The sequence below is a fragment of the Scyliorhinus torazame genome, chromosome 18, assembly GCF_047496885.1.
Source record: "Scyliorhinus torazame isolate Kashiwa2021f chromosome 18, sScyTor2.1, whole genome shotgun sequence".
In the NCBI taxonomy this organism is placed as follows: domain Eukaryota; kingdom Metazoa; phylum Chordata; class Chondrichthyes; order Carcharhiniformes; family Scyliorhinidae; genus Scyliorhinus; species Scyliorhinus torazame.
The window spans coordinates 69,386,918-69,403,150 of record NC_092724.1 but is presented as its reverse complement, the minus strand read 5'-3'; the positions used below and the strand labels follow the sequence as shown (position 1 = coordinate 69,403,150).

Sequence of the window (16,233 nt, the reverse complement as noted above, 5' to 3'; positions counted from 1 at the left end):
ACCGGGGGGAGGAGGGAGCGGTATCAGGTCGGGGGTTGTGGGTGGGGACCCAGCGGGTGCCAGATCCCGGAGGGAGACTGTATCCTGTCACCCGTCGGGGTGTACCACGTAGGCATACTGCGGGTTTGCATGGAGGAGTTGGACTTTCTCAACCAAGCGATGCGATTTATAGCTCCGCACATGCTTCCGGAGGAGGACGGGCCCAGGAACTGTCAGCCATGTTGGGAGCGAGACCCCGGAGGTGGACTTCCGAGGGAAGGCAAACACACGTTCGTGAGGGGTCTCATTAGTGGCGGTGCACAGGAGCGACCGGATGGAGTGGAGCGCGTCGGGGAGGACCTCCTGCCAGCGGGAGACCGGGAGATTCCTAGACCGAAGGGCCAGCAGGACGGCCTCCCAGACCTGTCCAGTTCTCCCTCTCCACCTGCCCGTTTCCCCGTGGTTGTAGCTGGTCGTCCTGCTCGAGGCGATGCCTTTGCTGAGCAGGAACTGACGCAGCTCATCACTCATGAAGGAGGATCCCCGATCGCTGTGGATGTAGGTGGGGAAACCAAACAGGGTGAAGATGCTGTGCAGGCCTTTGATGACCGTGGTAGAAGTCATGTCGGGGCATGGGATGGCGAAAAGGAACCGGGAGTACTCATCAATTACGTTGAGGAAGTACACGTTGCGGTCGGTGGAGGGGAGGGGCCCTTTGAAGTCCACGCTGAGGCAATCTGCGCAGACTTGGCAGTCTCTGGTTATGGTCCTGACCACCTCAATGGAGTAGGGCAGGTTGCGGGCCTTGACAAAATGGAAGATCTGGGTGATCCCCGGGTGGCAGAGGTCCTAGTGGAGAGCCCGGAGTCGGTCCACTTGTGCGCTGGCACATGTACCGTGGGATAGGGCATCGGGGGGCTCATTGAGCTTCCCCGGGCGATACAAGATTTCATAAGTTATAGATGGAGAGCTCGATCCTCCACCTCAAGATCTTGTCATTTTTTATCTTGCCCCGCTGTGTATTATTAAACATGAAGGCAGCCGACCGTTGGTCAGTGAGGAGACGGAATCTCCTGCCGGCCAGGTAATGCCTCCAATGTCGCACAGCTTCCACAATGGCTTGGGCCTCCTTTTTGACAGAGGAGTGCCGAATTTCAGAGGCATGGAGGGTGCGGGAAAAGAAAGCCACGGGTGTACCCGCCTGGTTGAGGGTGGCGGCCAGAGCTTCGTCCGATGCATCGCTCTCCACCTGAAAGGGGAGGGTCTCATCGACCGCGTGCATTGTGGTTTTGCCGATGTCCACCTTGATGTGGTTGAAGGCCTGGTCGTCAGGGGGAAAACTGTGGACTTGATGAGTGGACGGGCCTTGTCCGTATAACTCGGGACCCACTGGGCGTAATACGAGAAAAATTCCACGCATCGTTTCAGGGCCTTGGGGCAGTGGGGGAGAGGGAGTTCCAGGAAGGGGCGCATGCGTTCGGGCCCTAGGACTCCATTTTCCACAACGTAGCCAAGTTGGTGTGGAACACGCATTTCTCCTTATTGTAGGTGAGGTTAAGGAGTTTGGCGGTTTGGAGGAATTTTTGGAGGTTTGCGTCGTGGTCCTGCTGATCGTGGCCGCAGATGGTGACATTATCTAGGTACGGGAAGGTGGCCCGCAGCCTGTACTGGTCAACCGTTCGGTCCATCTCTCGCTGGAAGACCGAGACCCCATTGGTGACGCCGAAGGGAACCCGAAGGAAGCGATAAAGGCGGCCATCTGCTTCGAACGCAGTGTATTGGCGGTCTTCTGGGCGGATGGGGAGCTGGTGGTAGGCGGACTTCAAGTCAACTGTGGAGAACATAAGAACTAGGAGCAGGAGTAGGCCAACTGGCCCCTCGAGCCTGCTCCACCATTCAATGAGATCATGGCTGATCTTTTGTGGACTCAGCTCCACTTTCCGGCCCGAACACCATAACCCTTAATCCCTTTATTCTTCAAAAAACTATCTATCTTTATCTTAAAAACATTTAATGAAGGAGCCTCTACTGCTTCACTGGGCAAGGAATTCCATAGATTCACAACCCTTTGGGTGAAGAAGTTCCTTCTAAACTCAGTCCTAAATCTGCTTCCCCTTATTTTGAGGCTATGCCCCCTAGTTCTGCTTTCACCCGCCAGTGGAAACAACCTGCCCGCATCTATCCTATCTATTCCCTTCATAATCTTATATGTTTCTATAAGATCCCCCCTCATTCTTCTAAATTCCAACGAGTACAGTCCCAGTCTACTCAACCTCTCCTCGTAATCCAACCCCTTCAGCTCTGGGATTAACCTAGTGAATCTCCTCTGCACACCCTCCAGTGCCAGTACGTCCTTTCTCAAGTAAGGAGACCAAAACTGAACACAATACTCCAGGTGTGGCCTCACTAACACCTTATACAATTGCAGCAGAACCTCCCTAGTCTTAAACTCCATCCCTCTAGCAATGAAGGACAAAATTCCATTTGCCTTCTTGATCAACTGTTGCACCTGAAAACCAACTTTTTGCGACTCATGCACTAGCACACCCAGGTCTCTCTGCACAGCAGCATGTTTTAATATTTTATCATTTAAATAATAGTCCCTTTTGCTGTTATTCCTACCAAAATGGATAACCTCACATTTATCAACATTGTATTCCATCTGCCGGACCCTAGCCCATTCACTTAGCCTATCCAAATCCCTCTGCAGACTTCCAGTATCCTCTGCACTTTTTGCTTTACCACTTATCTTAGTGTCGTCTGCAAACTTAGACACATTGCCCTTGGTCCCCAACTCCAAATCATCTATGTAAATTGTGAACAGTTGTGGGCCCAACACTGATCCCTGAGGGACACCACTAGCTACTGATTGCCAACCAGAGAAACACCCATTAATCCCCACTCTTTGCTTTCTATTAATTACCAATCCTCTATCCATGCTACTACTTTCCCCTTAATGCCATGCATCTTTATCTTATGCAACACCCTTTTGTGTGGCACCTTGTCAAAGGCTTTCTGGAAATCCAGATATACCACATCCATTGGCTCCCCATTATCTACCGCACTGTCAATGTCCTCAAAAAATTCCACTAAATTAGTTAGGCACGACCTGCCCTTTATGAACCCATGCTGCATCTGTCCAATGGGACAATTTCCATCCAGGTGCCTCGCTATTTCTTCCTTGATGATAGATTCCAGCATCTTCCCTACTACCGAAGTTAAGCTCACTGGCCTATAATTACCCGCTTTCTGCCTACCTCCTTTTTTAAACAGTGGTGTCACGTTTGCTAATTTCCAATCTGCCGGGACCACCCCAGAGTCTAGTGAATTTTGGTAAATTATCACTAGTGCATTTGCAATTTCCCTAGCCATCTCTTTTAGCACTCTGGGATGCATTCCATCAGGTCCAGGAGACTTGTCTACCTTTAGCCCCATTAGCTTGCCCATCACTACCTCCTTGGTGATAACAATCCTCTCAAGGTCCTCACCTGTCATAGCCTCATTTCCATCAGTCACTGGCATGTTATTTGTGTCTTCCACTGTGAAGACCGACCCAAAAAACCTGTTCAGTTCCTCAGCCATTTCCTCATCTCCCACTATTAAATCTCCCTTCTCATCCTCTAAAGGACCAATATTTACCTTAGCCACTCTTTTTTGTTTTATGTATTTGTAGAAACTTTTACTAGCTGTTTTTATATTCTGAGCAAGTTTACTCTCATAATCTATCTTACTCTTTATAGCTGTTTTAGTAGCTTTCTGTTGCCCCCTAAAGATTTCCCAGTCCTCTAGTCTCCCACTGATCTTTGCTACTTTGTATGTTTTTTCCTTCAATTTGATATTCTCCCTTATTTCCTCAGATATCCACGGTCAATTTTCCCTCTTTTTACCGTCCTTCCTTTTTGTTGGTATAAACCTTTGCTGAGCACTGTGAAAAATCACTTGGAAGGTTCTCCACTGTTCCTCAGCTGTTTCACTATAAAGTCTTTGCTCCCAGTCTACCTTAGCTAGTTCTTCTCTCATCCCATTGTAATCTCCTTTGTTTAAGCACAAAACACTAGTGCTTGATTTTACCTTCTCACCCTCCATCTGTATTTTAAATTCAACCATACCGTGATCGCTCCTTCCGAGAAGATCCCTAACTATGAGATCATTAATTATTCCTGTCTCATTACAGAGGACCAGATTTAGGATAGCTTGCTCCCTTGTAGGTTCCATTACATACTGTTTGAGGAAACTGTCGTGGATACATTCTATGAACTCTTCCTCAAGGCTGCCTTGACAGACCTGGTTTGAACAATCAACATGTAGATTAAAATCCTATGACAAATCCCCTAACCATTTTTACATGCATCAGTTATTTCTATGTTTATTGCCCACCCCACCGTGATGTTATTATTTGGTGGCTTATAGACTATGCCTATCAGCGACCTTTTCTCACTATTTCTAATTTGCACCCAAATGGATTCAACCTTTTTTCCATAGAACCTATATCATCTCTCACTAACTCCCAATGTCAGATCTGCACCACCTCCCTTACCTTCCTGTCTATCCTTCCGAATAGTCTGATAACTCTGGATATTTAACTCCCAGTCATGACCACCCTGCAACCATGTCTTTGTGATGATCACTAAATCATACTCATTCGCGATGATTTGTGCCATCAACTCATTTACCTTGTTTCGAATGCTACGAGCATTCAGGTTCCTCCTCATCTCGGTCTTAAATGACCTGCCTCTTATTCTGGGTTTGTCTCCTGGTTCTAGACTCACCAGTCAGGGACAACATTCCATCTACATAGAAAATAGAACATAGAAAATACAGCACAGAACAGGCCCTTCGGCCCACGATGTTGTGCCAAACTTTTGTCCTAGATTAAGGACAAATTAATCTACACCGCATCATTCTGCCGTAATCCATGTACCTATTCAATAGCCGCTTGAAGGTCCCTAATGTTTCCGACTCAACTACTTCCACAGGCAGTGCATTCCATGCCTCCACTACTCTCTAGGTAAAGAACCTACCTCTGACATCCCCCCTATATCTTCCACCATTCACCTTAAATTTATGTCCCCTTGTAATGGTTTGTTCCACCCGGGGAAAAAGTCTCTGACTGTCTACTCTATCTGTTCCCCTGATCATCTTATAAACCCCTATCAAGTCGCCCCTCATCCTTCTCCGTTCTAATGAGAAAAGACCGAGCACCCTCAACCTTTCCACGTAAGACCTACTCTCCATTCCAGGCAACATCCTGGTAAATCTCCTTTGCACCTTTTCCAAAGCTTCCGCATCCTTCCTAAAATGAGGCGACCAGAACTGTACACAGTACTCCAAATGTGGCCTTACCAAAGTTTTGAACAGCTGCTATCATCACCTCACGGCTCTTAAATTCAATCCCTCTGCTAATGAATGCTAGCACACCATAGGCCTTCTTCACAGATCTATCCACTTGAGTGGCAAACTTTCAAAAATCTATGAACATAGACCCCAAGATCTCTCTGCTCCTCCACAATGCCATGAACCCTACCGTTAACCCTGTATTCCACATTCATATTTGTCCTTCCAAAATGGACAACCTCACACTTTTCAGGGTTAAACTCCATCTGCCACTTCTCAGCCCAGCTCTGCATCCTATCTATGTCTCTTTGCAGCCGACAACAGCCGTCCTCACTATCCACAACCCCACCAATCTTCGTATCGTTTGAAAATTTGCTGACCCACCCTTCAACTCCCTCATCCAAATCATTAATGAAAATCACAAACAGCAGAGGACCCAGAACTGATCCCTGCGGTACGCCACTGGTGACTGGGCTCCAGGCTGAATATTTGCCATCCACCACCACTCTCTGACTTCTATCGGTTAGCCAGTTCGTTATCCAACTGGCCAAATATCCCACTATCCCATGCCTCCTTACTTTCTGCATAAGCCTACCATGGGGATACTTCTCAAATGCCTTACTAAAATCCATGTACACTACATCCACTGCTTTACCTTCATCCACGTGCTTGGTCACCTCCTCAAAGAATTCAATAAGACTTGTGAGGCAAGACCTACCCCTCACAAATCCGGGCTGACTATCCCTAATCAAGCAGTCTACCCCATCACACCCATAAGAACTTCCAAGTTTCAATGAGATCGCCTCATTCTTTGAAATGGTACATAAATGCAAATTGTTGTCGATGGGTTCCAGATGACCTCATAGCCGAAGTCAATACCCACTATTAAGTTGTCTCCCTAGGTCAAGTTGCACTCCGAAGTGCTTCCATACAATTGTGATAGATGTAATGTTCACTGTATACATTCAATGTGAGTCATACAGGCTGAGGAGGTTCTATACAATGCGCAACCTCTGTTACCAACAATGATGAAGTGCAGAGCAGAGGCCAGCTTCCACATTACAGGAAACAAGAGAGACTCCCAAGTGCCAAAGCTTAGCTAGGGGCATTGTGCAGCGAGTCAAGTGGATAATGGTGTCTCTTCCCCACCACAGGTGGTAGGAAATACCCCAGGTCCAGATCTCCTCCACAACCTGTTAAGCTGAACATCTTGGCTGTTGAGTTTCTTTTTGAAATAATATATTTTATTCGTAAATATCTGAAAGAACATTATAAACATTTCAAAATGTCATCCCACAAAGTGCCATAGTATTCAGGTTTTCTACATGGATCATGTTACACTCTTGAGATGCTTCAATACAGTCAAAGAAACATGACAGACATTTCAAAATGGTCATTGCAAATGATGCAATTGTATTTAAGTTGTCTCCCTAGATCAAGTTGCACTCTGAGGTGCTTCCATACAATTGTGATACATGTAATATTCATTCTATACATTCAATGTGAATCATACAGTCCGAGGGGGTTCTATACAATTCCCACCCTTCAGTTCACTGTGGCAGAAAGATCTTAACGACCTTTCCCCATTGAGCTCCTGCGGCAGTTGCCCGAAGCTTTGGTGTGTCCCTCATCATGTAGTCCTGGGCTTTGGAATGTGCCAGTCTGCAACAGTTGGTGGGGGACAATTCCTTGCATTGGAAGAGCAATAAGTTTCGGGCGGAACAAAGAGCATCTTTCACAGAGTTCATGATCCTCCAGCAACATCTGATGTTTGTTGCAGTGTGCGTCCTTGGGAACAGCCCATAGAGTACAGAGTCCTGTGTCACAGAGCTGCTCAGGGTGACCCTCGACAAAAAACTCTCTCTCCAGATCTTCTTTGCACAGACACATTCCACAAGGAGGTGGGCAATGGTCTCTTCCCCACCACAGCCTCCTCGAGGGCAACGTGCAGACTGGGTGAGACTCCAGGTGTGGAGGAAGGAACTAACGAGGGGTGCTTTTCTCACCACCAGCCAAGCCACATCTTGGTGAATGATTGAAAGTTCTGGCGATAAGGCATTCAGCCAAATGACTTTCACAGGATGTACGGTGATCCATCCGAAAGGAACCATCATCTCCTTCTCCCACAGGGCCTCAGGAACTTGTGTGCAGACCACCTCCTAATGAACTTGTCAAAGGTGTTTCTCTGCATAAACGTCTCCACAAGGGACAAATGGTACGGCATGGTCCAACCACCTGGCCAGCATCTCAGCTGTGAAGTAGTGAGACCGGAGGTCGTGAAATGTCACTGTACAAAACTCAAGTTCATATTTCATTGCATTTCAGAGGAAGGTACATGGGCTTGTGAGAATGGGGCACCTTGAGGTGTGAGAGTCATTAAGCCATAGTGTTTTAAAGTGGTCAATTTTGTGAAAAAATACAGCTGATCTTTTTTATTTGTTTATTTCCAGGCTGTTTGGATCTTGAAACTTATCGATGCTGTGAAAATAATGAAATTCAGGACAGCCCACTCGACTGGATTTTTAGCAGGCTTTATCCCTTCTCCATTATGATTACTACATTTGTTCATTCTTGAGGGTCAGACATGTGTTTTCTCTACCTACAGCAATTGTACATAGTCCAAAGTCTGGTTCTGCAACAGCAGCTACAAAGGTGGTAGCAGCTGTAACTATCTCAAAATTTCCCCCTCATTCTCTGGACAATTTGAGTGTTTAGAAAGTTTCCCACACACTTTCACACTGCACAGTTGGAAGAGCTGGTAGTTATTGCGTAGACTTATTTTAGTTTATTCCAGGTAAAAACTGATCCAGATCTAGAAAGTCAGCCTGTGACAAGTTGTAGAATTTTGCCACAAGTAACATACTTAGTGAATATTAAAATTATGTTGAATACTTAAAAGGTTGTAGCTATCTTAGCAAATTTATTCTGCATTTTAAAAAAAAAATTAAACAGGACAATTGTGTTGATTTAAAATTTTAAAAACCTCCTTGTTTTCATGCCAGTTTGAACTGTTAGTAGCTGTATCTTAAGTCTCTCCTTTGTGACCACACATGAACAATACAAAATACAATCTGCAAGTTTGGAAAGCACTGTGCCCACCATTATCACACTCTTCCTGACTGGCACAGAAATAACAGCTAATTAACCCACGTTTTTTTGTAGACTCCAGAGACGGTGGAGGTTCTTTGCACTGAAATCTCTGCTGATCTGTAACTTGCAAGCAATGCGCCCTCTTCCAGTGATATTGTGTGCAGTGACAGAGAAATGAAACTGCATCACAAAAAATGATCCTTTTAAATTCTTGCAGTAGAAATGTATTCAAATTTAACCTAATGGACTGTCTCTAACCATTTATCTGCTGCCACATACACAAGGTAATCACAGTTGACTTCCCTTTGCAGTATTGAGTTATACAGCTGCAGCAGAACAGTAGCCCAAGTAGCAATTCTCATTAAAGCCTGAAACTGATGGTCATACTTGTCCCCTTCGCCTGCAGATTTAGTACCAGCAGTTAGCTAGCATGAGTCTGTGAAATAAACACTTCAGTGGGCTATTGTTTAAAGTGCCACTAAAAGTGCTCACTCCATATTGTTCCCCTCAATAAGTCAGCAAGGGTATTGAAAAGGTTCATGTCCGGTACCTAAATATTTTAATATATCCACTCCCAACCCACATGTTCAGCCACCACATTCGGGATCAGTGTTTATTGATTGCCTGCCTTGGATTCTCACCAGCGAAGCGAGTTTCAAAATGTAATTATTTGGTTGACCAGTGGTTTGTGCAGCATGGGCACCAGCAGGTCTTTGCTAGAATTACTGCCCATAACTTGGGCACCTGTAATTCGTAAGGTAATTGTTCACATCCACCAACCATTTGAAGTGTCACAGTTGAAGGACAATGGTTATAGCCAATGCACTGCGATTGTGTCTGAAGGTGTGTTTGATACACCTGCTTTGAGGTGTGGCAAAATAAGTCACAGGAGCAGCCCCTCACAGGTGCACTGAGAATGGACTCCATTTCATAGGACAGGAATTGCTAATTTGCTTAATTGTCCTCTTATCTGGGGACATGATGTGATTGTGGGCAGCATGGTGGCACAGTGGTTAGCACTGTTGCCTCACAGCACCAGGGTACCGGGTTCGATTCCGGTCTTGTCTGTGTGGAGTTTGCACTTTTTTCCCGTGTCTGCCTGGGTTTCCTCCCATAGTCCAAAGATGTGCAGGCTAGGTGGATTGGCCACACTAAATTACCCTTCATGTCCAGGGATGTGCAGGTTAGGTACGGGGATAGGGCTGGGAGTGGAGTATCGGTGCAGACTCAATGGACTGAATGTCCTCTTTCTGCACTGTTGGGATTCTATGGAAATGTTCTAAATTGGGGTGGGTGTAGTACGCAGCCTGCTTTTAATTTTTTCCCCAATTAAGGGGCAATTTAGCGTGGCCAATCCACCTACCCTGCACGTCTTTGTGTTGTGGGAGTGAGACTCATGCAGACACTGGGAAATATGCAAACTCCACATGCACAGTGACCCGGGGCTGGGATCGAATGGGCCCTCAGTGCTGTGATGCAGCTGTGCTAACCACTGTGCCACCTGCTTTTATTTCTGGCCTTTCACAGTGACATTTGCATGAATCTCCATAAATGTGAACCATTTACACCACTAAAATGAAACTCCACTTGAAACTAAATTTCTACAGTGAGCACAAATTTTAAACAAAATCCTGTCAACGATTTAAAATCCCTTTAATTCTCAGAAGGCTATTAAAATGAGTTCTCACTGGGCATATCTCTGCTATCCATTTGTGTGCAGGCTGGTTATTTATTTGAAATTCTGCTAATAATGAGATTGGGAAGTTGGGCATGTAGCTCATGGAGCATGACAGACCTAATACCATTCACACTATTGCAGTGTCCCAAAGTCATTGCATCTGGTACCTGATCACAGACACGAAACATGAAGCAAAAGCAGTTTCTGAGTGAATTTGTTCTTAACCACACTTGTGCATTGTCTCTGATTGGGTGCAGTGAAATGATTTAAAGTACTTGTGATCTGTCCACTGTGGTGAATGTATTGCTGTAACAATTCACCATGTGCATATTTGTATTACGCTGTTGTCCATGTGGGCTCCACCTATGGACCATTATAAGGTATTACCTATGATGTAGAATGTTGGGGCCTGTGTGGGCTCCGCCCCTTGAGGGGAGATATAAAGAGCAGTCGCCCTGTAGGCGGCTCCCACTAACAGATCAGTCGCAGGCAGGCACTGTTCTAGTTGATTAAAGCCACAGTTTACTTCTACTCCTGGTTTCGTGTGAATTGATGGTCGCATCAATTTAATCAACTGCAACGCCACTATGGAATCATCCCTCAAACCTGACCGACTGGAACTCGATCTGCAGGCTGCGGAGGCGAAAGAGATTTTTTTCGCACTGGCTCCGTTGTTTCAAGGCCTACCTCGCCGCCAGCGTCCTGGGGAAACCGCTGGAAGAGTACTTATGCGACCTCAAAGTCCTTGCAGGAAGCTGCAATTCCCAGGCCGTTACGGCCACTCAACATATGGACCTCGCCATCCGGGGCACCTACGTGGCTGGAGTCAGGTCCAACTACGTGAGACACCGCCTACTCGAAAAGGGTGCCCTAGACCTGGAAGAGACGGTAAAATTTGCCTCCCCTCTGGAAGTAGCGTTCCAAATACGTTAATACGTTCCCGTCCGATCACGCGACCCCCTCGTGGACCCCCGACCAAAGAATACCCCAGGCCTGTGCCGCGCGGCTGTCCACCCACCATGGTGGGGCTACCCTGTTATTTCTGAGGCCAGCCTCAACACCCCCGGCAGCGCTGCCTGGCCTGGAACGCGAACTGCAGCGACTGCGGAAGAAAAGGACATTTTGCTAAAGTTTGCCTGGCCAGGTCCAAATACAACGCCCCAGCACCTCCGACCACGCCGGCTAGCCGCAACTCAGCGCGGTCACCCTTGACCAGTCATGACCCAAACACCTCCGGAGCTCTATGATGACCGTCCAGGTAAACGGACACAAAACGCCCTGCCTCTTCGACTCCGGGAGCACAGAGAGCTTCATTCATCCAGACATGGTAAGGCGCTGCTCTCTCCCAATCTTCCCGGCGCATCAAACCATCTCCCTCGCCTCCGGGTCGCACTTGGTGCAGTTCCGGGGGTGCACTACCGCAACCCTTGCAATACAGGGCGCCGAGTAAGGCAATTTTAAATTATATGTACTCCCCGACCTCTGCGCTCCTCTTCTATTGGGACTGGATTTCCAATGTAACCTCAGGTGCCTAACTCTGAAGTTCGGCGGGCCCCTACCCCCACTCACCGTATGTAACCTCGCGACTCTAAAGACCGACCCTCCCCCGCTGTTCGCAAATCTCACCGCCGTCTGCAAACCAGTTGCCATCAGAAGTAGGCGGTACAGCATCCAGGACAGGACTTTTATCAGGTCCGAGGTCCAGCGACTCTTGCAGGAGGGAATCATCGAGGCCAGCAATAGCCCCTGGAGAGCTCAGGTGGTGGTCGTCAGGACCGGGGAGAAGAACCGGATGGTTGTAGATTACAGCCAAACCATAAACCGGTACACGCACCTCGATGCGTCCCCCCCTACCCCGGATTGCAGACATGGTTAATCAGATCACGCACTACTGGGTGTTCCCCACGGTGGATCTGAAGTCTGCGTACCACCAGCTCCCAATCCGCCCGGGGGACCGCCACTACACGGCTTTTGAGGCAGACGGCCACCTCTTCCGCTTCCTCCGGGCCCCCTTTGGCGTCATGAACGGGGTCTCGGTCTTCCAAAGAACGATGGACCGAATGGTGGACCAGCATGGGCTGCGGGCCATATTTCCGTACTTGGACAACGTCACCATCTGCGGCCATGATCAGCAGGACCACGATGCCAACCTCCAGAGATTTCTCCAAACCGCCCGAACCCTTAACCTCACTTACAACAAGGAGAAATGCGTTTTCCGCACAACTAGCCATTCCACGTCATGGAAAGCGGGGTTCTAGGACCCGACCCCAACCGTATGCACCCCCTCCTGCAACTCCCCCTTCCCCAAGACCCTGAAAAGGTGCCTCGGGTTCTTTTCCTATTACGCCCAGTGGGTCTCCAACTTTGCGGACAAAGCCCGCCCACTAATCACAGCCACCATCTTCCCACTGGCGGCTGAGGCCCGGCAGGCCTTCAGCTGCATCAAGGTGGATATCGCCAAATCCGCAATGCATGCGGTGGACGAGTCCATCCCCTTCCAGGTGGAGTGCAACCCATCAGAGGTTTCCCTCGCCGCTAGCCTTAATCAGGCAGGCAGGCCAGTAGCGTTTTTTTCACGAACCCTCACCACCTCCGAAATTCGACAGTGCTCAGTCGAAAAGGAAGCCCAAGCCACCGTGGAAGCTGTGCGGCACTGGAGGCACTACCTCGCTGGTAGGAGGTTTACCCTAGTCACCGACCAGCGACCGGTAGCCTTCATATTCGATAATAGGCTGCGGGGCAAGATCAAGAATGATAAGATCTTGAGGTGGAGGATCGAACTCTCCACCTATAATTACGATATAGTATATCGTCCTGGGAAGCTCAACGAGCCCCCAGATGCCCTGTCCTGCGGCACATGGGCCAGCGCACAAGATGACCGACTACGCGCTCTCCACGATTACCTCTGTCACCCGGCTTCTCCACTACATCAGCAACAACCTGCCCTACTCCACTGAGGAGGTCAGAGCCATGACCAGGGACTGCCAAATCTGTGCGTAAGCCGCACTTCTATTGACCGGATAAGGACCACCTGGTAAAGGCATCCCGGCCCTTTGAGCGCCTCAGTATCGATTTCAAAGGGCCCCTCCCCTCCACCAACCGCAACACATATTTCCTCAACATCATCGACGAGTTCTCCCGCTTCCCCTTTGCAATCCCTTGCCCCGCATGACTGCGGCCACCATCATTAAAGCCCTACATAGTGTCTTCACCCTGTTTGGTTTCCCCACGTACGTTCACAGTGACCGGGGCTCGTCGTTCATGAGCGACAAACTGCGTCAGTACCTGCTCAGCAAGGGCATCGCCTCGGGCAGGACTACCAGTTATTACCCCAGGGGAAACGGGCAGGTGGAGAGGGAGAACGCAACGGTCTGGAAGACCGTCCTCCTTGCCCTACGGTCTAGGAATCTTCCAATTCCCCACTGGCAGGAGGTCCTCCGCGACGCACTCCACTCTATTAGGTCCCTACTTTGCACGGCCACAAACGAGACCCCTCATGACCGCCTATTTGTTTTCCCCAGGAAATCTACCTCAGGGGCCTCGCTTCCGTCCTGGCTGAAGACACCGGGGCCCGTCCTGCTCCGCAAACACGTCAGGAGCCATAAGTCTGACCCCCTGGTCGAGAGGGTCCAGCTCCTTCACACCAACCCCCAGTACGCATACATCGACCACCCCGACGGCCAACAGGATACGGTCTCCCTCCGGGACCTGGCACCCGCAGGTTCCACTACCACCGCCACCCCATCTTACCCCGCCGAACCTACACTGACCAGTGCCCCCACCCCTACATGGCACCCGCACCCCCTCCCGCCCGCCATTCCTCCTTCACCGACCCACAGGAATGAAGCTCCAGAAGACATGCTCCCGGAGTCCACACCTGTGCCCGCACCGGCGACTTCACTATCGATGCCAGCACGGCTGAGTTCGACGCCTAGGCCAGCTGCGATACCAGAGCTTCGGCGATCACAGCGCACAATCCGTGAGCCGGACAGGCTGAACTCATGAACCCTTCACCCCCTCCGGACTTCATTTTTTAACAGGGGGTGAATGTGGTGAATGTAATGCTGTAACAATTCACCATGTGCATATCTGTATTACGCTGTTGCCCATGTGGGCTCCATCTATGGACCATTGTAAGGTATTACCTATGATGTAGCATGTTGGGGCCTGTGTGGGCTCCACCCCTTGAGGGGAGGTATAAAGAGCAGTCGCCCTGTAGGCGGCTCCCACTAACAGATCAGTCGCAGGCAGGCACTGTTCTAGTTGATTAAAGTTACAGTTTACTTCTACTCCTGGTTTCGTGTGAATTGATGGTCACATTATCCCCATTTTTGAGTTCTTGTCCAAGTTGAATTGTTCTATTTCCCATTTCACTTTTAGAAATAACAGTTTTGTGAAATTGGAAGAGGAGTAAAATGGGGTAATTGAAATACGTTAGTTTGTTCATTGAACCCAGCTTAAATATGCAGACCACATTTAGTTCTAAAAGCTACTGGCCAACACTCTTGGCCAAGCACAGTTATGGAAACTTTCCAAAAACCTGGCTGGCAGGATGCTTGCATTTGTTAGTTTGACTAATTCCCTGGATAACTGGGATGCAATTCAATTCGATGTGTGAAATGGCAGTTACAATTTCCTTCGAAGTAGACATACTCACACACCACAATACTTCCAATATGCTGCAAGTGGAATATGTCAAGTTCAAATGTTAGAATTTGAAAAGTATAACATAAGAATATGGAGGAGCAACTGACTGTACAAACCTGTTTAGGGAAAATTTCACAGTGCGTGCTATCTGCGTAGGCCCAGCAGGATTTGTTAAAAGTAAATTTTGGGAGATAGTCCACAGCTAGACTACCGGGTAAATGCTATTTCTACAGCTGCAAGGATCCAACGTCTTGGCTGTTTCCAAACCCACAATATACGAGACCTTGGCGTACTTAATGCTAACACTGTGTTCAAAGCAGAAATATATTTAATTCATTCATGAAACACATATTTGATTTTAATGTAGCAATTAATAGTGAGAATCCTTTTGGAATTTAAGTTCAGTGCTGATTAATGTCTGTCTAGTACTCCGTTTACGATCACTCAGTGTAAACACCAAAGATTAAACTGTGTTTCACTTACCTGTTTCTGAGCGACTAATGGATAATGCTGAGTTCCAGCTTCATAAATCATTCACAAATATTCAATTTCTAACGAACTTCACACAACTTCTCATCCACGTTTTAAGGTTTTTGTTCAGCATTGTCTGTAGTCAGTTGACAGTTTTGCTGTGCTACCTCTAGTCTACACTATTGAACCATTGCTTGCATGACTGCACGATGCCTCCCCCACCCCTCATGATAAGTATAGTGTGCTGAGGCTGGCCAGAGCAGGTGGCCTGTTTTTAAGCATGCTGCCTTGCCTGGTAAATGTGGCCCTCAGTTGCCTATGTAAATGGTAAATCTCTGGCAATTAGTATGGGTTACTTACCATAGGCAAGATTCTGCCTTAAACAGCTGCTGCATAAATTATGTCCTCTTTGAAAATCTACATTGCCAAATTTAATATTAAGATTATTTAAGATTCTAAAAGTCAGCGACCCAAACTCGGGACATGCTGTTCTTGAGTAATTGTGCAACCAAATCATTCATTCGAAATTGCCTTTTTGTGAGGCTGGTGCATAAAGCAAAATTAAGAACTGAAATGTTTGCGTGAGAAAAGACCTGAGGGACCAGACATAATAAGATTAAACTAGCTGTGCCTCTTGGTTATGGGTTTATGCTCTAAAATGTAATGTGCTGTAATTTATCTGTACTTTTCACAATTGCATTGTGTTAATTTGGCTCCAACAGATGTGATGTCTGGAACAGCCAACAGTAAAACTGGAAGTGTTCAATTTTAAAATTAAATCACTGTGCATTGCAAAATTAACATGGTCTTTTCTGGAGTGTTAAGAATGTAGATTTATATCTGTGATTTGGTACAGTGGATTTCCGATCATTGCCATGCAACGCTTGTGGAGTGAAAAATACGCATTGAACAGGAACCTCTGTGGATTCCTCCTGGCTTATGCTGCCTTATAAATGGGCTAAAGAAAATAGGTGTAGTAAGCCACTAGTTATGCACAGAGGTTTGATTTTGTAAATGGTTCTTTTTCCTCCTCT

The 16,233-nt window shown here is 47.6% G+C and overlaps 1 protein-coding gene across 1 annotated transcript in view; it reads left to right on the top strand.

Annotated features, from left to right (window-relative positions):
* The window catches only part of smim7 (small integral membrane protein 7), an 86,201-nt gene extending 70,201 nt beyond the window's left edge, over positions 1-16,000 (top strand). The window contains exon 5 of the mRNA XM_072482855.1: positions 7,764-16,000. Coding sequence (XP_072338956.1) covers positions 7,764-7,779 — 16 coding nt within the window. The 3' untranslated portion in view covers positions 7,780-16,000. The remainder of the gene's footprint in view (positions 1-7,763) is intronic.
* The last annotated feature ends 233 nt before the right edge of the window (positions 16,001-16,233 follow it).